Source organism: Podarcis liolepis, assembly GCF_965112155.1.
Source record: "Podarcis liolepis genome assembly, chromosome: 13".
Lineage (NCBI taxonomy): Eukaryota > Metazoa > Chordata > Lepidosauria > Squamata > Lacertidae > Podarcis > Podarcis liolepis.
The window spans coordinates 1,621,905-1,644,788 of record NC_139573.1 but is presented as its reverse complement, the minus strand read 5'-3'; the positions used below and the strand labels follow the sequence as shown (position 1 = coordinate 1,644,788).

The 22,884-nt window shown below is 55.0% G+C and overlaps 2 protein-coding genes across 10 annotated transcripts in view; one reads left to right on the top strand and one right to left on the bottom strand.

Moving 5' to 3' along the window:
* Positions 1–2,360: 2,360 nt before the first annotated feature.
* On the bottom strand, positions 2,361–17,987 carry FBXO24 (F-box protein 24). 7 transcript variants are annotated; one of them, XM_083472674.1, is made up of 10 exons: positions 16,742–17,987; positions 14,518–14,616; positions 13,383–13,569; positions 12,906–13,144; positions 11,617–11,878; positions 9,924–10,082; positions 6,322–6,443; positions 5,112–5,243; positions 4,499–4,669; positions 2,361–2,829 (listed from the first exon to the last, which is right to left on the bottom strand). In XM_083472674.1, exons 1-10 carry the CDS (start codon positions 16,754–16,756, stop codon positions 2,500–2,502), a joined length of 1,716 nt encoding a protein of 571 aa, XP_083328800.1. In that variant the 5' UTR covers positions 16,757–17,987; the 3' UTR covers positions 2,361–2,499. The 7 variants fall into 7 exon arrangements, with proteins under 7 accessions (XP_083328800.1, XP_083328795.1, XP_083328801.1 ...); XM_083472669.1 differs by having other exon boundaries at positions 17,107–17,788; XM_083472675.1 differs by having other exon boundaries at positions 14,518–14,613; positions 16,742–17,081.
* The window catches only part of LRCH4 (leucine rich repeats and calponin homology domain containing 4), a 72,725-nt gene continuing 65,995 nt past the window's right edge, over positions 16,155–22,884 (top strand). Inside the window, exon 1 of one of the 3 annotated variants that reach the window (XM_083472636.1) lies at positions 16,155–16,333. In XM_083472636.1, coding sequence (XP_083328762.1) covers positions 16,318–16,333 — 16 coding nt within the window. In that variant the 5' untranslated portion in view covers positions 16,155–16,317. Of the gene's footprint in view, positions 16,334–19,237; positions 19,480–22,884 lie in introns of those variants that run through there. The other 2 variants (XM_083472637.1, XM_083472635.1) reach the window with 2 other exon arrangements.

Here is a 22,884-nt window from a genome sequence, read left to right as displayed (position 1 = left end):
CTGTGAGGCTGCTCTGAATCACAGCATGTGGGAAGCTGGCAGGAGCTCTGGGGGGGGGTTTAAATATAGAACAGAGACCTGGTGGGGCGAAGGACAAAGGGAGGAAATCCCTGGCCAGGGTGCATCAAGGTGAAAGTGGAATCACAGAGGGGCCTCCGGGACACAAGGCTGCCTGATGCAGTTCAGGGCCAGGCAGGGCTCAGCGAAGCACCGTTTCCGAAACCCACTCCAAATCTATCGGACAGGGGAAGCTGTTTCCCTTTTGTTGGAGCCGCTGCACAAGTGTTCTGTCCTGGGGCCAAGCGGTTTTGAGCCCCAGCAAGGCCTGAAATTTACAGCAGAGCAGTTAAGAATCTGCAGCACATGCTTGTGGGGTTTGGTTCTGGTGATTTCTCTACCTCCACCAGCACCAAACCCCCAATTTAGCTGCAGGGGACAAATACACGTCTCCTTTCCCAGGCTCTGGGTTCATGTCTGAATGCAGATGGAGTATTAGAAGCTGACGCATAATGAGTCAGACCACTGGGTCCGTCTGCAGCTCAGTATCCTCTGCACTGGTCAGCAGTGACTCTATGGGGTCTCAGGTGGGCATCTCAGTCCTGCCTGGAAACGCTGCCAGAGGTTCAGTTGGGGACCTTCTGTGTGCAAAGCAGGTATTCTGCCAGAGTAACAGCACCTCCCAAACCCAATCTAGCCACCTTTCCTGGGACTGAGGGTCCACTTTGGCAGGACGATGCAAATCCTGGTCTGCACACTTGTCAGGCTGCTGCCCCGGTTAGTTAGAGAGAAAGAGGGTTAACCCTGGGAGTCTTGTGGCCTCTCGGATGTCCTAGTCAGGAGCCCCTGCTCCCCCACGCTAAACCTCCGAAGTCTCTTTCAGAAATCGAAACGTTTTCCCACTTAGGGAACATCAGACCCCAATCTAGGCCAGGAGGCTCTGGAAACAGCAGTGTGTGACTGAAATACAGCCACCGGGACTGATCAATAGCTTCCCTTGCCCGGCTGCACCACATCTCTCTCCTGAAAAGCAGCACAAAGGAGGCCGAGGGGCTGCCTAGCAGGGGAATGTGCACTGCAAACAGTGGACAACGGGACCCCCGGGACTCCCACACTTGGCCCCCTACATCCAGCAGCCTCAAAGGGCCCTTCTCAGAGAGGAGAAGGCCCCACGACGGCTTCTGTGACAGCAGCTTCATCCCAGGCACCTCTGCACCCTCCCCTCCCCCAGTGCACGCTGGGAACTTTGACCTGGAAAGATTGGTCGCTCTCCATCAATGCCTGCGTCTGCGTGTGTCCCTGGGCACCGGTCTGCCAGCAGACTTTGTCCACAGAGCAGAGGGCAGTTCTGCGGGGGAAGGGGGGGGGTTGAGGTGACCTTTGTTCCCTGGGTGAGAGACGTGGCGCAACAGCCCCTGTAGGTCGATAGAGCATGTGAGACTGTGCCCCCATTGCCTGGCGATGCCCTGAAGCCACCGAGTGGCTGCTCTGCTCCTGGTGAAGTTTTCTCTCCGCTCCTGGTGAAGTTTTCCTCAGTTATCTTTGTTCTTATTCGACTGAGGAACTGATACTGGAGAATCTGGGGCAGGGATGATGCGGGAAGCCATCAGCCAGAATGCCTGAGGCCAGTTGTGAAACCCACACCCAGAGTCTGGCAAGATTTCAACACCACCTGCGTTGTTGTTGGCAAGTCAAATTGCGTTAGAAGCAGTTCTGGGGGTCCTGGGCTGCCCAGATGACAAGACCCCTCTCAGCCTTGCTGGTGTGGTCTAAAGGAAAGCAGAGCAAGACACTGGGCACCAGTCTGGCTACAGGAGTTGCCGCAAGGAGGTGTACCAGGCACCGTCCAACTGCCTTAGGGACTCCACTCTGGATTTGTGTCAGGTTTACTCCTGAGCCTTTTTTCCTCCCAAAGAAATGGACATAAGAAGAGTCTGCTGGATCAGGCCAAAGTGGGCCCATCTAGTCCAGCCTCCTGTTCTCACAGTGGCCAAACAGATGCCCCTTATGGGAAGCAGGATCCGAGCACAAGACCAACGCTCTCCCCTCCTGTGGTTTCCAGCAAGAAACTGGTCCTCAGAAGCATCAACGCCTCCAACTCTGCCCACCTGCTTTCTCCACGACACTCAAAACTTCTATCATGTCGCCTCTTCCTCCAAACTCAAAATTCCCAAACGCCGCAACCTTTTCCCATAGGCGAGTTGCCCTTTCCCAAAGCTTTCCCAGCCCTACCACAGATTTGAAGAACCTTACGAAGTCGGCAACGTGCACATCTGCGTACGCGCATCACGTGCGGCCCCTTCCGGGCTCCTCCAAGGATGCCGTTTCATCACTTACCCCAGCACGGTCCAGGGGAGGCTGCGTTAGGTCTTGTGCTTTATTTACGCCCAATTGTTCAGTCTGAAGTCTTCTCTATCGGTTAATCATGATCCATGATGCGTCTAATGGGTGGGGTGGGGTGACAGGAGGGGCGGGGTGAGAGGGAGCCGCGGCCGGCAACAGCTAGCTGGGCGCAGGGGCTTCCTGGATTTCCGCCGCCCGCTGGATCATGTCCAGAGCCTCCCAGAAGAAGTCCTTCTGGAAGGTCATGAGGGGCATGCTGCCGACGGCTTCCTTCATCTTGGCCATGCGCCCCTCCAGCGTCGGGCACTTGTGCAGCTGGCTCAGGTACTCCTCGCACGCCCGGGCGGCCATGGCCTCCGTGTCGCTCGGCGCCACCCCTGCCTTGCTGGCCGGCAGCTCGCGGTAGGCGGGGACCTCCTCAATGTCGTGGCTGGACAGCATGTAGAGGCACTCGCGGGTGGAGCAGATGCGGCGGGCACAGGGCGGCACCTGCAAAGGGGAGACGGATGTAAGGAGAGCCCTGCCGGATCAGGCCAATGGCCCATCTAGGCCCGCATCCTGTTCTCACAGTGGCCAACCAGAGGCCTGTGGGAAATGAGCAAGCAGGATCCGAACCCAAGAGCCCTCTCCCCTCCCAGGGTTTCCAGCAACTGGGATTCAAAGGCACGGCTGCCTCTGACTGTGGAGGCAGAACAAATAGCCCTCCTTGCTAGGAGCCTTAATAATAATAATAATAATAATAATAATAATAATAATAATAATAATAAATTTTATTTATACCCCGCCCTCCCCGGCCAGAGCCAGGCTCAGGGTAGCTAACACCAATAAAATCACAGTAAAAACATAATAGGGGGGAAAGAGGGGGTGGGGGAAGAAAATAAAAAACCCAATTTAAAATACAGGTTAAAATGTAATTTAAAATGCAGCCTCATTTTAATAGTAGCCCATAGATCAAGACCACAAGGGGAGGGAAACATAAGGGTCAGACCAAGTCCAAACCAAAGGCCAGGCGGAACAGCTCTGTCTTGCAGGCCCTGCGGAAAGATGTCAAGTCCCGCAGGGTCCTAGTCTCTTGGGACAGAGTGTTCCACCAAGTCGGGACCAGTACTGAAAATGCCCTGGCCCTAGTTGAGACCAATCTAACCACCTTGCGACTTCCAAGGTGTTGTCATTTGTGGACCTTAAGGTCCTCCGCGGGGCATACCAGGAGAGGCGGTCCCGTAGGTACGTGGGTCTTGGGCCGCATAGGGCTTCTCCTCCTCCACCATGGATTTGTCTTTTAAAGCCACCTAGGGGGTGGGGACAGGAGGCAGCACACAACCTTCTGCACTCAGGAGGATGCCATGGGGATGTTGGGACGTTTCTGAGCACAATTCAAAGTGTTGGTGCTGACCTTTAAAGCCCTAAATGGCCTTGGTCCTGTATACCTGAAGAAGCGTCTCCACCCCCATCATTCAGCCCGGACACTGAGGTCCAGCGCTGAGGGCCTTCTGGTGGTTCCCTCACTGCGAGAAGTCAAGTTACAGGGAACCAGGCAGAGGGCCTTCTCGGTGGTGGCGCCCGCCCTGTGGAACACCCTCCCTTCAGATGTCAAAGAGAAAAACAACTACCAGACTTTTAGAAGACATCTGAAGGCAGCCCTGTTTAGGGAAGTTTTTCATATTTAATTCTGTATTGTTTTTAACATTCGACTGGGAGCCACCCAGAGTGGCTGGGGAAACTCAGCCAGATGGGTGGGGTATAAATAAATTATTATTATTATTATTATTATTATTATTATTATTATTATTATTAGGACCCTCCCTCCAGCCCTGACGCTGAGGATTAGGAGATAAAACCACACCCAGGGTTTTGAAGCAGTTTTGTGGATCCTGCAAATAAATTGGCATTCTACATGCCTGGGTGGGCTTGTCAAAACAAAAATGTTCTCGGCACAGTGATGTCAAGAGGCAGGGAGTTCCAGAGTGTAGGTGCTGCCGCACTAAAATACCCACGTACGGAGAAAAGATCGGAGGATAACACAGGAAGCGGGCAGGAGAGATGGCCTGGAATGACTAGACTTCACGGCAGACACCCACGGGCTATGCAGCCCACCCAGCCCACCCCCCAGGTCCTGCCTTCCCACATTTTGGCCTCACCCCACCTCTCCCCCCCTCACCTTGGTGTGCAGCCGGACGAAAGAGGCGCTGCCTTTGGGCCACCCGGGCAGGCGCCCTCCAGCTCCGCAGCCGCAGCCCATCAGGTCCTTGCTGAAGTCTCCGCTCTGGCTCAGCACCAGCGTGTGGTTGAGGCCGCAGCAGAGGTCGATGGGGCACTTGAGGTAGTGCACCTGCAACGGGGAGCACAGCAGCATCAGAGCGTGGCTGAGGATACACAGCCATCACCATGATTGCTGGAGGGAGGTTTCCTGTTGCTGGCAGAGGCTCAGGTGAAATGGGCCTGGAACCACAGAATTGTAGAGTTGGAAGAGACCCCCAAGTGCTATCCAGCCTGACTCCTGGCAATGCAGGAATCCCAGCTAGACAATCCCCGGCAGGTGGTCGCCAAAAACCTCCCATGAAGGGGACTCAAGGCTGAAAAGGGACAACCTTCCTACTCTGTGCCACAATGCCTGATTTGAGCTTGACACGGCCCATAAAGGTGGTTCGGCCCAGACCAAAATGCCAGGTGACCCAAATTAGTAATGGCCACTAGGACACTGCAAGGGCTCAGAAGCTTCCTGGAGCTCTGAGGGTCCCCACCCCGCCAAGGATGGTCTGCTCTCCTCTCACCTGGGCAGGCTCCCCACGGTCTATCTTGTCGCCTGTGCCTAGCTGGCCATAGCGGTTATTTCCTTGCATGAAGATCCGCCCAAACTCGTCCACTAGCCCCAGGTGGTTGTAGCCAAGGGCACAGCTGAGGACCTGCCACAAAGCGGGAGAGGGGAAGGGAGAGAGTCTGACCCACACCTAAGGCCTGAGCGAGGACACGGGGATTAATCTCAAGTAGGACTCCCATCATATTCAGCCTGAATCTTGTCACCAGTGCTCCTTGAAACACATGATATTCATCAACAGGTGCTCCTGAGCACATGCAGAGTGCGGTTCCCTCTCCCTAAGAGCCTAAGAAAGGCTTGCTACATCAGACCACTGGCCTGCCTAATCCAGCCTCCTGTTCTCACAGTGGCCAACCAGATGCTTCAATGGGAAACTCGCAATCAGGACTTGAGCACAATAACACTTTCTCCTTCTGTGGTTTCCAGCAAACGTTTTGGCACCAGGTGAAGATTTGTTTGTTGGTGTCAGACCACTTTCATCTCTGGACCTAGCAAGTGTCAGACTCTTTTAAGACTTGGGGTGTTAAGCCGCATGCCAGGCACTTCTAATTACTTGATCCAGCATATGCTAACAGCTAATTAAGCCAGGCTCTCCTCCTGTGTTGAGGGACTGCCTGGGCGATGGGCCATTAAGAGAACAAAAGGACTGAAAGGAGTCCGTTTGAGATGGCAAATGGGTCCCTCAGCAGATGAAACCAGAGCTTAGTGGAGAGAGGTGAGAAGCAATGCGGCAAGCGTAGAGAAGGGGCAAGAGTCGTGTGGCAGAGAGACAAAGCAGCAAGCAGGCGAGTCAGAGCAGCTTTTGAGATCAAGGCCTGATGTCTGCTTGAATCCAATGTCATTGGCTACAAGACCCTCTTGCTGTGAACCCCTCCATCATAGGCTCATGTATATATTTCTAAATAAACGTATATCCTAAAGACACCGCAGTCTCCGCTGTGCCTCGTTTCCAAAAGGAAACACGGACCCTGGATAAGCACCGGGAACCCCTGGAATCTCGCACCGCTCAGAGATTAGGGTGGCATGCAACTGAATCTAGGTGGGCTTTTTTCCTGTCTGTCTGTTTGGATGGTTGTTAAGTCACTAAGAAGAAGAAGACGAGTAAGTCCTCCCCTGGTGGAAGAGGGGAGGGCGGGGAGCAGGAGAGAGCCCCACCTCTGGGTTACCTTAGCCGGGAGGGAGAGGGCCAGGGGCATCTGCTGATCCAGCGGGTCGAACGCATGGAGGGTGCCAAAGAGGTCGCGGTAAACACCGGGCGAGTGGACCTCAAAGTAGACGGTGCCCTCGTCTGTGGAGGAGACGCAAGATCGTTGCTGGCCGAACCCTGGCCCTGCACAGAGGCAGAAGGGCTCCCCCAGAGCAGAATCCAACTATCCCAGGCAAGGAGGTTGGGGTTGTGAGGGTGGGGGGCTCCCCACTGCAGTGGCTGCCCGTGGCATTTTGCACTGGGTTCAAGCTCCTGCTCCTGGCTTTCAGGACGGTGCCCTCCTGCTACTCTCCTCTTAAGCCCCACTTACTCAGGCAGACTTGGCTCTTATCACCCCACCACCCCACTGCCGCCTTCTCCCACTCTCATCTGTGGTCCTTCTAAACCAGTGTTTCCCAACCACTGTTCCGCGGCACACTAGTGTGCCGCGAGATGTTGCTTGGTGTGCCGCGGGAAAAATTAAAAAATTCGAAAGATTTTTTTTTTAAGTCAAATTTTCGATTGGGGCGCCGTCACTAGATGACCCCTGGGGTTCCCTCCCTCCCGCTCTGCGCCTCCCTCCTCCTCCGGGGAGGCCCTTCCTGGCTCTCGGCCAAGGCTTGGCGGCTGCCACTCACTCACTCGCTCGCCCACCCGTCCCTCCATCCCTGCACCCGGCCTCTCCCCCTCCGTCCCCGGCGCGGGGGCTGCTGGGATCCATAGTCCCCTCGCCCTTGGGCTCCGCGCCCGCGCGGGGTGCGCAAACTACGTTTCCCAGCGTGGCCTGGCGGGCCAGGCGTTTTGTTTGAAGCGCTCTTCTCCCGGCCATGGAATGAGCGTGGCGGCGGCGGCCGGGCGGGCAGGGGCTCTTCCGCGCAGACCCCGTGCAGCCTGCCTGCGCCCCCGCGGAGATCAGACGGCAGGATGGAGCCCGGGGATCCCCGCGGAGGCGGAGCGGCGGAGGCTGCCCCCCAGGTAGGGCTGCGTCAGGGGTTTTTTATTTTTGCAATGCTGCATCCGCGCCGGAGGTGACGCATCGGACCGCGGGGAGACCCCTTGGCGGGCATGCAAGGCAATGCATGCGTGCAGGCGTTGCATGGAGTGCAGTGCAATGCAATGGCAACGCGGCGCCGTGCATGCATGCATGCAACTTCCACCGGCGCTCCGGACTTGGCAGGTGAGGGGGGTCCCCAGTGGGCGGCAGAGAGAGCCGGGAGGGCGAAGGGGAGCCGGGGGGAGAAGCGCTGCTCCCCGAGCCAAGCCCGGGGGGAAACTTCGGCGTCATTGCGCTGGGTGTTGGAAGCGGAGGCTGGCGGGGGCCCCTCACCTGCAAAACCTGGTCGCCTCTCATATATTTCGTGCATTGCATTCATCGCCCGCTTTCTCCTCCAAGGAGCTCCCGGGGGCGCGCGTGGTTCTCCCCGTGTTATCCTCGCAACAACAGCCCTGCGAGGTGGGTCAGGCGAGTGGCCCAAGGGAGCACCAGGGATTGTCCTGGCCAGGTGGGGTGATTTGAACCCTGCTCTCTGCCCGGTCTTCGTCCTCATTTAGCCCCCACATGTGCATGACTGAGGTTTTCCCCCCTCGTCTTGGCTATGGTGTGAGTCTGTGCTGTTAATTAATGGGGTTCTGCCTTCGGAGAAGATGAGCCAGCCCTCAAGGAGGTGATTATGTAATTTGCTAGCAATTCATGTCCCTCCCGGCGTGACGCTGCGCGCTGACGTCACGGGGCTGTAATGGTGGTGTGCCTCGAGATTTTTTTCATGAAACAAGTGTGCCTTTGCCAAAAAAAGGTTGGGAAACACTGTTCTAAACTGCCTCTGATGCAGCTTCCCCTTCTCAGTGCTGAAATAGGGGCTACAGGAATGAATAACTGTAAGGCCTCCCTTACAGTTAGCGGCAGCTAAAAAAGCCAATGCAATTCTGGGCTGCATCAATAGGAGTATAGCATCTAGATCAAGGGAAGTAATAGTGCCACTGTATTCTGCTCTGGTCAGACCACACCTGGAGTACTGTGTCCAGTTCTGGGCACCACAATTCAAGAAGGACACTGACAAACTGGAACGTGTCCAGAGGAGGGCAACCAAAATGGTCAAAGGCCTGGAAACGATGCCTTATGAGGAACGGCTGAGGGAGCTGGGCATGTTTAGCCTGGAGCAGAGGAGGTTAAGGGGTGATATGATAGCCATGTTCAAATATATAAAAGGATGTCACATAGAGGAGGGAGAAAGGTTGTTTTCTGCTGCTCCAGAGAAGCGGACACGGAGCAATGGATCCAAACTACAAGAAAGAAGATTCCACCTCAACATTAGGAAGAACTTCCTGACAGTAAGAGCTGTTCGACAGTGGAATTTGCTGCCAAGGAGTGTGGTGGAGTCTCCTACTTTGGAGGTCTTTAAGCAGAGGCTTGACAACCATATGTCAGGAGTGCTCTGATGGTGTTTCCTGCTTGGCAGGGGGTTGGACTCGATGGCCCTTGTGGTCTCTTCCAACTCTATGATTCTATGATTGATTCTATGATCCCTCCTTCTCCAACCAAAGCCTCCCCACCCCCGGTTCCTTCCGCTTGCAGCTCAGGTGGTTCCACCTAAGGTAAAGGGACCCCTGAACATTAGGTCCAGTCGTGGCCGACTCTGGGGTTGCAGAGCTCATCTCGCCTTATTGGTTGAGGGAGCCGGTGTACAGCTTCCGGGTCATGTGACTAGCATGACTCAGGCGCTTCTGGCGAACCAGAGCAGCGCACGGAAACACCATTTACCTTCCTGCCGGAGCGGTACCTATTTATCTACTTGCACTTTGATGTGCTTTCGAACTGCTAGGTGGGCAGGAGCAGGGACCGAGCAACGGGAGCTCACCCCGTCGTGGGGATTCAAACCGCCGACCTTCTGATCAGCAAGTCCTAGGCTCTGTGGTTTAACCCACAGCGCCACCCAAATCCCTGATTCCACCTAACACCCCCCCAAAACCCCCACTTCTCAGCCTTCTCTCAGCTCAGTTTGGGCTTCCTGATATCACCTGTACGCCCTCTCGGGGGGAGACCACATTGCCATGTGTGATCCCTGGCCTCTTCATGAAGACAGAGGAATGGCCAATGGTGATAGCAGTGGCACAAGGTTTGGGAGCATGCACAGCCCACTGCAGGGTCATCTAGTCCAACCCCCCAGCAATGTCGGAATTGCAGCTCAAGAATCCCTGACAGGAAGCCACCCAACCTCTGCTTAAAAACCTCCAGGGAAGGAGAGTCCACCCGGCTCCAAGGCAATCTGCCCCACTGTCAAATAGCTTCAATAGTTGGAATTTCCTTTCTTGTCCTGTTGGGATCTATAGGCCCAGGTCCTTCGCTTCGGAGCAGCAGAAAGCACGCTTGCTCCGTCTTCTGTGTGACAGCGCTCCAGATACCTGAAGGTAGCTCTCCTGTCCCCTCTCGGTTCTTGTCCTCTCCAGGTGAAACATGCCCAGGTCCCTCAACCGTTCGCCATAAGTAATCAATAATAATAAGAAGAAGGCTTGGTTTCTGGACCCTATTGGTTGTGGCGGCCTCTGGGCAGAGACTGGCCTGGCTGGAGGGCACCTTCTGCTGACCTGTGAGGTAGACGGCGCTGCTCTGGTTGGAGTGCATGTGGCGGACAGAGATGTGAGGGAGGCACTTGGAGACTTTGCGCAGAGCCAGCTGCACAGTGTAGGAGCGCGGCTGGTCCAGCTGGGTCTCGTTCACCACCAAACTGTAGATCTTCCCTTCCTCTGTGGGGGGAAACAAAACACCCCACAAAAAGTGACTGCGGAATTCGCTTGCCTCCACACGTGCAAAGCCCTATACGGCCTAGGACAGGGGTCTGCAACCTTTAAGACAAAAAGAGCCACTTGGACCCGTTTCCGAAGAAAAAAAAACTGGGAGCCGCAAAACTTGTCATTATAAAAATAACTTTTTTGTCACTTTTTTATTATTTCTTTGTTTGACCCCTCAGAATTACTCCTCCTCATAGAAATAAACGTTAAATAAACAAGTTACCTTTTTTGTGTGTGTGTTCTTCACTCCCCTTCAAAACAGTGACCAGCGTACATGCCCCCTTTCAATGCAGTGACCAGTGTACACGCCCCTTACAATGTAGCGGGCAGGCGGGCGGGAAGGTGACGTCGGGACGGTGCGTGACTAACGCACACACCGCCCCCATGCGACGTCACAGCCAGTACAGCGCCCGCCACAGTGGGGAGTGTCGGGGCGCACAATGCGCCTCCTCCCCTTGCTAGTATCCGCCCCGGAGCCGCGGCAAAGGTGTAAAAGAGCCACATGCGGCTCCGGAGCCGCGGGTTGCTGACCCCTGGCCTAGGACTATCATGTCTCCTCTCAGTCCCCTCTTCCCCAGGCTAAACATCCCCAACTCCCTCGTCCGTTCCTCATCAGGCTGGGTTTCCAGACCCCTGATCATCTTGGTCGCCCTCCTCTGCACACCTTCAAGCATGTCAGCATCCTTCTTAAACTGAACACAATATTCCAGGTGTGGTCTATTATGACCAAAGCAGAATAGAATGGTACCATCACTGGATCAAGTTGTTTTGCTGAATTAAACTAAATAGTTTGGGAACTGCTGCTTTAGCAAATCTCTCTGTGAGAATGAGGCTCAGCGTGTGAAGCATTTGTTAAACTGCAGCCACTGTTAGCAGTTAACTGCTGCCAGAATTATTATTTCCCAAAGCTGGAATTAAAATGAGAATACAGTCCATGAGAGAATGGGTACCTAAAATCTGGGATGTGGTATGTATAGTTAAGCTCAGATACAGTCGTACCTTGGTTCTAGAACGGAATCCATTCCGGAAGCCCATTCGACTTCCAAAAATGTTTGAAAACCAAGGCGCAGCTTCCAGTTGGCTGCAGAAGATGTTCGGCTTCCAAAAAACATTCACAAACTGGAACACTCACTTCCAGGTTCGTGGCGTTCGGAAGCCAAAACGTTTGAGTCGCAAGGTGTTTGAAAAGCAAGGGACGACTGTACATGGTAAGAACCAGAGAGGGCAGACAACAATATGATATATTTGTTGAGAAATGGAGTCTCATGTACTGGAGTAATAAGGGACCAGAAAATGTAAAGCCATTTGTGTTACTTGGAACTTTGCGATATTAATTTATTACGTTTGATTTTTGGTATGGATTTCTGTCACTATACATTTGGCTCCAGATATCCCCTTTTACTCTACTTCTGTATTGTTTTATTTGGCATCTATTATTCTATTTTCCTGTGTTTATACTCCCCCCCTCTCTCTCCCCGCAGAGGCTCACCTGTCAGGAGCAAGAGGGACCTCTCCGTCTCCTGCCCCACCAGCACAATCTGCTTGAACTTCATGGAGAAGTGAAAGGTCATCTTGAAGACCCGCTGCCCGCTGGATTGCAGGTAGACCTCCACGCAGTCGCAGAGGCGCCCGCTGCTGGCTGGGCTGGAGCCCTCGCTGCGCCCCACGGCTGCCGTAACAGGCTGTTCGCGGGTGGCCAGCACGTACAGGTACTTGCGGTACACAGTGTCGCTCCGGGGGTCTGTGGCAAACTGCAGGCAGAAGAAGGAGGAGGGAGGAGGCACTCAGGGTCAGGAGGCCGGAGATCCTGGGATGCTTCAGGAACTGATCAGGGATCTAGAGGGGGAAGAAGTCCGGGCTGTGCACTCAGGGGTGGCAGAGAAGACCCTCCCCTCTCACAAAGAGCCCTGGGGCAACCAGCTTCTGGTGAAAGAAACTAGGGTGCCACAGGACTGTCTGGCGCCTTTCCCTAAAAGGTGGTACTAAAGGGTCTGAAAGTGTCCAGAGTGTGGAACTCACATCGAAGAAGAAGAAGAGGAGGAGGAGGAGTTTGGATTTGATACCCCGCTTTATCACTACCCGAAGGAGTCTCAAAGCGGCTCAGATTCTCCTTTCCCTTCCTCCCCCACAACAAACACTCTGTGAGGTGAGTGGGGCTGAGAGACTTCAGAGAAGTGTGACTAGCCCAAGGTCACCCAGCAGCTGCATGTGGAGGAGCGGGGAAGCGAACCTGGCTCACCAGATTACGAGTCTACTGCTCCTAACCACTACCCCACGCTGGCTCTCCTAGCCACCTGAGCCTTCAGTGACAGACTTGGGTCCAGGAGACCCCATGCTATGGTCCTCCTGGACTTGAAAACATAACACCTCCACCTTTTCATGATTTAATTTTATTGGCCCGCATTTGGCCCACCACTGTCTCCTTCAAGGCAGATGCACCTTTCTCTTTCTCCAGTGTAGCATTAATCATTCTCTGAACCCCACCCGCTGCAGCTCCCTCTAAGATGGGTAGGGGCCAAGGGGCCAGAGGGTCAGCTGCGCTTCTTCAAGCAGCTGTGCAAGGCAGGCATCCAGGCAGCAATAACTGAAGCTGACCTAGGCTGCCCGTCTCCTTTCTCCTCCTCCCTCTCAACTGGGGCTGCATTCTGCCCACAGTTACGATGCCAGGCCATGGCTCTGGCCTGTCCTATCCTGCCCTGCTCCGGCCTCTGGGAAGCAGTGGGGACAGGCAGCCCGCCCCCCACACCGCAGGGTTTCACTCCTCTCCCGGGCACCTACGTCCTTGGCACTGCGGCAGAGCACCATGTAGCGGCAGGCGCGGCGCCACTGGATGTGGCCCATGGTGGAGGAGACCAGGGCGTTCTTGAGGAAGAAGAGGGTGCCGTTGTAGTCCAGGATGAAGACGTGGTCCTTGGTGGGCAAGAACTTCCGGTAGCCGTGCGAGAGCAGCGGGGCAACCGTCTTGCTGACAAAGTGCCGGCGGCCGCTGAACATCTGGAAGTACAAGCCCTTGGTGTCTGCGGGACAGAGAGACCCCCCAGGGGCAGAGGGAGTGGGTCTGTCTGAAGGAGCTGCCACAGCTACACTGCTCCCTTCCCTGGGGAATGGGGGCAGGGTGGGATCCCCTTTTGCGGGATCGGACAACCCTCTTCAGCTGCCCCCAGCCCAGGCAGATGCAGAGCTTTTTCTCACACAGCAAAAAAACCACACACCCTTCCTCCCGCCCCCTCTGCTTCACCACTGAGGTATACTGACAGTTGAGTATGGCCGATCTCTTCCACGGCCGGCTGCCACCAGAGTTCTCGTCCCGCAGGCGAGGAGAAAGGCGGCGGCAGATCCTCTGCCAGACCCCCTCACTGTCGCACACCTCATAGAAGTACCGGCAGGTCTGGCCCAGAGCCACCACATCCTTGACAGGCAGGAAGGAGATAATGTAGTACAGCTGGAGGGAAGGAGGGACTCAAGTCAAGGTGAGCGCAGGGAGTGTCACACACACACACACACACACACACACAAACAATTCGCTGAACTAGTGTGCTGTTCGCTCTGCCTCCACAGTCGGAGACAGCGATGCTTCCAAATTCCACTTGCTGGAAATAATAATTTATAATAATAATTATTTATACCCCGCCCATCTGGCTGGGTTTCCCCAGCCACTCTGGGCGGCTTCCAACACAATATTAAAATACAGTAATGCAACAAACATTAAAAGCTTCCCTAAACAGGGCTGCCTTTAAAAGTCTGGTAGTAGTTGTTCTCTTTGACATCTGGTGGGAGGGCGTTCCACAGGGCGGGTGCCACCACCGAGAAGGCCCTCTGCCTGGTTCCCTGTAATTTGGCTTCTCATAATGAGGGAACTGCGAGAAGACCCTCGGCGCTGGACCTCAGTGTCCGGGCTGAACGATGGGGGTGGATATGCTCCTTCAGATATACTGGGCCGAGGCCGTTTAGGGCTTTAAAGTTCAGCACCAAGACTTTGAATTGTGCTCGGAAATGTACTGGGAGCCAATGTAAGTCTTTCAAGACCGGTGTTATATGGTTTCGGCGGCTGCTCCCAGTCACCAGTCTAGCTGCCACATTCTGGATTAGTTGTAGTTTCCGGCTCACCTTCAAAGGTAGCCCCACATAGAGAGCATTGCAGCAGTCCAAGCCTGAGATAACCAGAGCATGCACCACTCTGGCGAGACAGTCCACGGGCACATAGGGTCGCAGGAGGGGAGGAGTTGCTCTTGTGCTTAGGTCTGGCTAGCGGGTTTCTCATAAAGGCCATCTGGTTGGCCACTGTGAGAACAGGATGCTGACCAGGTGGGCCATTGGCCTGATCCAGCAGGCTCTTTTTATGATCTTGCTGTCCCTACCTCCTAAACCACAGCCAGGCAGCCTCACTCACCAGTTCTGGAGGGAAGACCTGGATAGAGATGGAATCTCCTCTGCCCTTCTTGTCTTCTGTGGTCTCAGTGGATGAGCTGCGCCGCTTCTTCTTGGGCTGCTGAGGGGAGGGGAAGGGGGATGGAGAGGGAGGCAATGGTGTGAGCAGCCAGGAGTCATCCTTTTTTTCTCTTTCAGGGCTTAGATTCAAAGCAGAAAGGTTTTGCTATCCCTAGGAATCCCTTGCCTTTAAAAACTGCACAGCAGAATTTCACAAGGTGTAGCTTCCCCATCACTACATGGACATAGTGTCAGAAAAATGTCTCCCCCAGTTGAATTTCTGGCTGTCACACCCACAGAAAAGAGTGGCAAGCTTCTGTCCGGTCCAGGGGCTTCGTCTGTCATATCATGTCTTGCATTCCAAGAGCGGACTGACTCACAATCTCTGCCAAAGCATTCTCAGCACCGGCCCAAAACCATGATTGCCCAGGGTACTTCAAGGGAAACTATGATTCATTCAACCAAGGTGAAACCAGTTTCATAATAATTTATATCTGCCTTGTGGATGGAATAGGAACGTTAGCAGCAGTGCCTCGAGAGATAGTGGTCAGCCTTGCAAGTGCATTTCCCTGGTTGCACACCAGGAGGCATCAGGAGCCTGTGTTAGAAATCAACATCTAGCTGGGATTTTTCTCCCTCCCTTGAAGATAATTACACATTTGATGCTGAAAAGCTATTTTGTCCCATTAGAAACAACTTATGTGACACTTCTTTCACATAGCAAAGGCAACACAAAGTTTTCGTGCAGTTGCTTTGCTGCGTTGGACCTGGACTTGGGGACACAGCCATGACCAGAGTGTGACTTGCACTCTGTAGTAGTCCATGAAAGCTTACGCCGTAATTAATTGCCACAATACTCTTCTGGGTTGATGGGGTTTTTTTGGTTTTTGTGTGTGACAAATCTTTTCCAACCCACTTTTCAAAGATTTTTCAGAACGTGGTGAGTCACAGCGCTGACTTGTCAAAGTAGTCATCTTGTGCGGATTTCTCCAAGTTTAAAGAAAATATTGTGTAGCTTGGTTACTGATTTGGCTAGACAGTTTATTTTAAATTAATTTGCACATGCAATCAAGCAATGGAAGAAGCAGCATCCCCAATTTTGTCAACTGAAAGGAAAAAGCTCCCCGCACCACTGAACCATTTCCTCCTCCTCCCACTCTTGGAAAAATCCCCACACAGGTGCCTGCCCTGCCCTGCAGCCAAAATATAGCATGCTCACTCCAAGCGGTTCCTCAATGCTAGAGATGTGGGAGAAGCGCTGGAGCTTTCTCCTTCTGAATTTTCGGACGATGCGCCTGTCGCTCATGTCTGCCCGCCCAGCCATCGCTTGCGCGGTGGGTGTGAGCTCTCAGACCCACCCTTGTTGCTGGGCCCAGCATGGCCAAGGCTTATGAATGCCTCTGCCCACAAGGTGAATCACCCCGGGGGACATGGCACTATGTGATAATGGCCGTCCTGATGGCTTCACAGAGACAGGGGTTCCCCTGGTAACTGGGGCACTGTGACATCAGCACCTATCTGGGACTGTCTTTATGACCTGTGCACTAGGTACCACCGGGTCCTGGGATTAAAAACCAGGCAAGGCATGCACCGAAGGGCCGGGATCGTGCTAACAGCTCTGATTTATACCAGCACTCCACAGTCTGTTCTGCTACTCCGCTCAGGGGCAGCGAGTTATGGGGGTTAAGGCCGGTACTTTCTCTCCTTGGAGTCATAGCGACATCTCTCGTTGTTAATATATGTTAAATGAGATGCTTCGTCGATGCACCCAGAAAGGGGTGAGTGACAAAGGGTGGATTGGTCAGTATCAGTTCTGTCCTTTCTCCTATTTTCCATTTGCAACATCCAGAACTAGCTGATACCCAAGAGAGGTGTTGTCAGTGGCTTCTGAATGCATATAGGGGAAATGTTTGGCTTTACTCTCATAGTTGCTTCTGATTCCACTTATTCTGAGAGTAGAAGGACTAGGCAGAGGTATTGGGAGGGTTGGGCCAGCCTTCCCCCAATGCCTGGTGCATTCTGGATGTTTCGAACTACAACTCCCAAGAGCTCCAGCACCGTACGGTTGAGCCATCTGAGGCTGTTGGGGGTTGTAGTCCAAAAATGTCTGGAGGGCACTAGGTTGGGGGAAGGCGGCCTTAAGTAATGCCCATTTTTTTACAGCTGCCCAAATTGATTAAACGTACCATGGAAACACACATTGCGGCTAAATGCAAAGTTTGATGCTGCCAGCTGGCCGTTCCACCCTCCGAGCGCACCTTGGCGTCAAGAGCTTCTAGCCTACCCTTCCAGAGGACTCGGGAATTCTAGATCTTGCCCCCTAGTTCTAATAATCCACAGGTCTCCACTCTCAATTCCAGAGAAGGCAGGCATCCAGGCCCTTGGCCCACTAGAGCCCGCTCTGTCCTCCAGTTCCCCAACGCCTCCTTTCACCGGCAGGGGTCACAACTGCATCCCTTCAGCAACTCAGCCGGCGCATGAGTTTTCCTGCAAAATATCGGGAGGGCACCTGGTTAGGGAAGGGAAGGTTTCCTCGCCTCTCTCTTTATACCTGCCGAGGTCCAGCATGTTGTTGTTGTTTAGTCGTGTCTGCCTCTTTGTGGCCCCCTGGACCAGAGCACGCCAGGCCCTCCTGTCTTCCACTGCCTCCCGCAGTTTGGTCAAACTCATGTTTGTAGCTTCGAGAACACTGTCCCACCATCTTGTCCTCTGTCGTCCCCTTCTCCTTGCGCCCTCCATCTTTCCCAGCATCAGGGTCTTTTCCAGGGAGTCTTCTCTTCTCATGAGGTGGCCAAAGTCTTGGAGCCTCAGCTTCAGGATCTGTCCTTCCAGTGAGCACTCAGGGCTGATTTCCCTCAGAATGGAGAGGTTGGATCTTCTTGCAGTCCATGGGACTCTCCAGAGTCTCCTCCAGCACCAGAATTCAAAAGCATCCATTCTTCGGCGACCAGCCTTCTTGATGGTCCAGCTCTCCCTTCCATACATCACTACTGGGAAAACCATGGCTTTAACTATACGGACCTTTGTTGGGAGGAGAGGCCTCTCAATAGCTACTAGCCAGGATGGCCAGGCACCTCTGAACACCAGCTGCCGAGAACTGCAGGAGAGGGCTTGTCTTGCGTTCGAATCCTGCTCGGGGGCTTCCCCATTGAGGCATCTGGTTGAACAGGATGCTGGCCACTTGGGCCTGATCCTGCGTTTGCGACAGCCGCCGTCCCAACCTGCCTGCAAGCGAGAAAAAGCATGAAACAAGACGCAGAGAAAAACACCGGCTGAGGAACGGGCTCCCTGTTGCAAATCTCAGCTTTCCAGGGCTGGATCTTGGCAGCCCCTTCCTCTGGGCCTCCGTCCCCATATCTGGCTGGCTGGCTGCATCTTCGCCCAACCCAGGCATCCCTCCTTCCTTCTTCCCTGCTGGGCGCCTGATACACGAAAGAGGAAGATGGGTCTGTCTCCTTGCTGGGCTGCCTGGGAGCCTCTCTCCTGGGCACAAGGCGCCCTCTGCTCTTTGGGACTACAACTCCCAGCCGGCACGTTCCTGGCTGGCGGGAGTTGTAGTCCCAAGCGCCTGGCGGGCGCCACCTTGGCCAAGGCTGGCCTCAGGCCAGGGCACACGCCTCAAGGTCCCAGATTCATAATGAAGCAGCATATATATATATGAAATGCATAAAAATAAATCTGAGAATGCCTCCCAGCTGCATTGAGGTTCATCAGCACTCTGCACATGCCCAGAGGCGTTTCCTTCTAGGCTTCAAAGGAGTTGGGCTGTTAGATGCGCCTCCCTTTCTTCACATCATTGGACAGGGAGGCACTCTGCACATGCCCAGAGAAGGGAGACAGGCCGTAATTCACTGAGGGCTTCCCGCCCTTCTCTCCCCCCCCCACCGGACCGGCATCCCGTTGGGAGAACGGCCTGCCAGTCAGAGCGCGTCCCGCCTTTTCCCAGTGCAGATTGGTTAGTTGCGTTGCCATTCAAATTTTAAGTGCCCGTCTCTGCTGAGGTGAGACTGAATCTGATTGGCCTCCGTCTTATTCCCTCAGACTCTCAGCACCCACCCTTCCAGAGGGAAGTTGCTGATTGGTCCGCCTCGCTGCCACTCTTCGCTCTCTTCTTACCCCCAAGGCCGTCAAAGGACCTGCCCCGCCTCAGTCACCTCACGCCGCCTCAGTCTTTCAACCGTTGGCGCCAAAAGTACGGGTGGGCGTGGCCACTTTGCTGATTGGTCCGCCCTTCTCTCTCTCTCCTTTCGAGCGCTGTGATAAGCCCGGATTCACGTTGCTTGCGCAATGATTGGTCAATAGTTTCACGCCCTGCCTCTATGAATCCCATTGGCTGCGGCAGGCGCGAGGCAAAATCACGGAGCGCTTTCAGTCTGGGGGTGGTGGCCTTAGGAACCGCCTCCTTGGTAAGGGATTGGCCGAAGCGGTAGTCAGCGCCCTTCACGGATTTCTCATTGGCCAACAGCCGCCCCCTCACTTCTTCCTCCGCCCGCGCCCTTGATTGGAGCGAAAGGAGGAAGAACCCGACGGCCCGTTTCCACGCCATTGGTTGCCTGCTTCGGCTGCGCCCCGCCTGACGCGCCGCGATTGGCGGCTCCCCGCGTGGCCGGCTCCTCATAGGCCGAGGCGGCTCCTCGGGACCCGCCCCCTTTGGCTGGGGTCTCGCCGCTCCTGCCCGCGAGCTCTCAGTCGGCCAGCGGCTGCCTCAGCGAGCACAGCGGAGCCTGCGGGATGGCGGCGGGCGAGGGCGGGGCCGACGCGCTGCCCCCGCCCTCCCCCTCCTGGCCCGGCCCGCTCCCTGGGCCCGAGCGGGCCTTGGAGGAAGCGGCGGCTTCGGGCAGCCTGAGCCTGGCCGGGCGGCGCCTCAGACACTTCCCCGGAGGAGCAGCCCGGCGCTGGGACCTCAGCGACACCACGCAGGCGGGTGAGCAGACCGGCCACGCCCACCTCCCCTGACCCCGCCCCTTGGCTCCTCCCCTTCCCGCTCCCCCCCTTTCCCACCTCGTTTCCCAGCAACCAACCCTTGGCCACGCCCACAGGTGGAGAAGCTCCCCCCTCCCTTAGGGGGTCTTCATCTTTCCGGCCACGCCCCTCTTTTGGCCACGCCCTCCCCAAACACCCACTTTCGAAATTATCGATTGATTGCATTGTGCTGGTATTGCATCTCCCCCCCCCCCCCAAGTTCTGTGCATGGTTCCTCCCCATGGTAATTTATTCCCCCCCCACAACAATCCTGCGAGGTAGGGTCCAGCCTTTCTCAACCTGTGGGTCCCCAGATGTGGTTGGACTACAACTCCCATCACCCCTAGCTAGCAAGGGATGATGGGAGTTGTAGTCCAATGACATCTGGGGACCCACAGGTTCAGAACCGCTGGACCGTTAGGCTGAGAGGCAGGCACTGGTGCCCAGGGAGCTTCATAGGTGCTGAGTGGAGGATTCGAACCCAGGTTTTGCCCTCATTTAATCCCCACAACAACCTTGTGCGGTAGGCGAGGCTGAGAGGGATCGACTGCCCCCCAAGGGGGCTTCTAGATCCAGATTCCCCAGCGCCTCCTCTTTATTCACACAACTTCCCTGCAAGCTAGGCCAAGGTGAGAATGGGCTAGGCAGGGAGTCGGATTTGGGCCCTCCTGCCCCGGTCCAGTCACTTCCTGAGGACAGCTGCACCCTGGGGCGCTTCTGGATCTTGTCCTCGCATCAACTCCACTGCTCTTTCAGTACCAGGATTTCCCCGCCCTTCTCCTGGTGATACTCAAATGGCACTCTTGTGTCGTGGAGTTCCAAAGGCTTTCGCTTGTCCCCCACTTAGGTTGCAGCTGCGTTTTGGAACGTCAAGTGGTGTTTGGGGTGGTTGTTGAGTGGTGTGGCAGAATCTTGCACAGCTCCTGTGGGCAGGTGACCCCATCTCTCCCGTGTGCCTGTGTGTGAGCGAAGAGGCCTTGCTAGGGCTGGAATGGGGCCTGCAAGCCGAGGGGAGCCGGGAGCCTGCCTTCCGGTGTCGCTGTGCCGTCCATCACTTTTGCCCAGGAGCCAGACCTGAACTCTGCCCATGAAAAATTCCCAGCCCATAAAACAAGAGGGTCATTACAGCTGGAATAACAGGGGCACCAAGACGCCCAAAGTCAAGTGGCAGCTTCTGGGAACTGTAGTCACCAGGACTGGCAATAGTGTGGGGTTGGACTGGATGCATGAGTTGAGATTCCTGCCTTGCAGGGGGTTGGGCTAGAGGACCTTTAAGGGTCCCTTGCGACTCCATGATTCTACCCCGGGGATGGAGGAAATTGTGGCTCTCCACATGTAGGACCCCGACTCCCTTCCGCCTCTGGCAGTGTGGGTGACAGATGATGCTGAAACTTGTAGTGCGCGATCATCTCAGGGCCACAGCCCCATGTTCCTGCCTTAGCACTTAGTAGAAAGACTTTTTAGCGAGTGCGTTTGAGTGTGCATGCCAAGGCAGGCGACTTCCTTCACCTTGAGGGCGAGGTTTCTGGTGAAGGAAATGGGCGTATCTGACGGTATCTCCAGAGAATCTCTGGTTCTTGCGGAAGCCCGGCCCTTGCTTGGCAGATCTTTACGATATGGGGGGTGGGAGAGAGAAAAGACCCTTCCTGCCCTTTGCTGCCATTCCTAAGCGGGTAGCCTTGGCATCTGCCTTGCCCTCGAGCATTTCAAAGGCGGCTTACACAGCGGGCCATCTTCAGCCAAATCCTTCCTTTTTTTACAAGGAACACACCATGAGTTAAGAATGTTTTTCTGACACTAGAACCACCCTGGTCTCTTGTTCTTTGGGGAGGAAGCTGGGAAGGTGGCGGTGGCAGCAGCAACTGCTTCAGCCAAGTGGGGGGGGTGTCTTCTGGTTTCCAGCGTGTGACACTTGTGGCAGTGACAGCCTGCGAGGGGGGGGGTCAAGACGGGGAGCCTTCCTTTGCATGCGCCAGCCTTGCTCTCTCTTCCTGTGCCGCTTTGCATAGCTTCCTCACTGCCGCCGTTCTGCAAATGTGCTGTCGATGGCTGACTACTTCGCTCCCACTCTTCCTCTCCCCCCCCCCCAGCAACGCTTCTGCCATTTGGAGTGCGGGAGGCCTCCTGTCACCCGCAAATCCCTGCCACCCGCACCCTCGCTCAGCGCAAGTAGCTGCTTGGTGGGCAGGAGGGCTGGGGGTGGGCTGTGGGGGAGGGAAAAATATCTCCCTCCCCCTTGGAAGAGGTGAGTCAGCAGAGGCTGTGCAGCGTGTTTTGCTCTCGCAGCCTCCCTGGCTGGCTGGCTGGCTGCTGAAATGACTTCCAGGGCTAGTGTTGTTGTCCGGTGTGAAGTTAAAAAGGTAAAGGGACCCCTGACCATTAGGTCCAGTCGTGGCCGACTCTGGGGTTGCGGCGCTCATCTCGCTTTACAGGCCGAGGGAGCCTGCGTACAGCTTCCGGGTCATGTGGCCAGCAGGACTAAGTCACTTCTGGCGAACCAGAGCAGCGCATGGAAACACTGTTTACCTTCCCGCTGGAGCGGTACCTATTTATCTACTTGCACTTTGACGTGCTTTCGAACTGCTAGGTTGGCAGGAGCAGGGACCGAGCAATGGGAGCTCACCCCGTCGCAGGGATTCAAACCGCCGACCTTCTGAGTGGCAAGCCCTAGGCTCAGTGGTTTAACCCACAGCGCCAGTTAGCTGCTGGGAAATATCCCTGCTTTCATTCCCCAACCCCTCCAAGGTGAAAGATCTGTTTCCCTCAGCAGCCGGCCAAATGGTTCCCGGAAGCCCACAAGCCAGAGATGTGCAGGTAGAAGCCTCTTTTGTGTGCTAAGTGACCCAGAGACAGATTTCTCCTCTTCCTCAAGTTGCTTTCAAATTCCATTTTCTGGAAACTTCAGGAGGGGAGAGTTGCAGCTTGCGGGTATCCCACAGGTATACAGGATGCTGTATGCTGGACTAAGATGGCCCCCCACTGGCCAGATCTAGCGGTCTCTTCTTACGAATTTGTTTAGCCCTCTTTGGGCTCCAGCCAAGCTGCTTCCCATTGCTGGGTCTTGTGGCGGGGAGTTCCAGTGGGCAAGGATGGCGCCGCTGTGTCAGGGGGCGCTTCCTCTTTTGTTCAGCACAGATGGCGTGAGGTAATGACTTCTGTCCCTGTGGTGGGAAGAAACAGTTGAGCAGTCTGCCCTCTTCCACCCCTTCTGAATTAGGTCATGGGGAAGTGGCGGTGCAGAACCGGAGCAAGTTGCCTCCGAGGTTTTTTTGGGTTGTGAATGCCTCTTTTGCAGCCATCCTAATCTTGCTTTCCTCTGCTAGTTTATAGCAAAATCCTATCCATGTCATAGAGTCACAGAATTGCA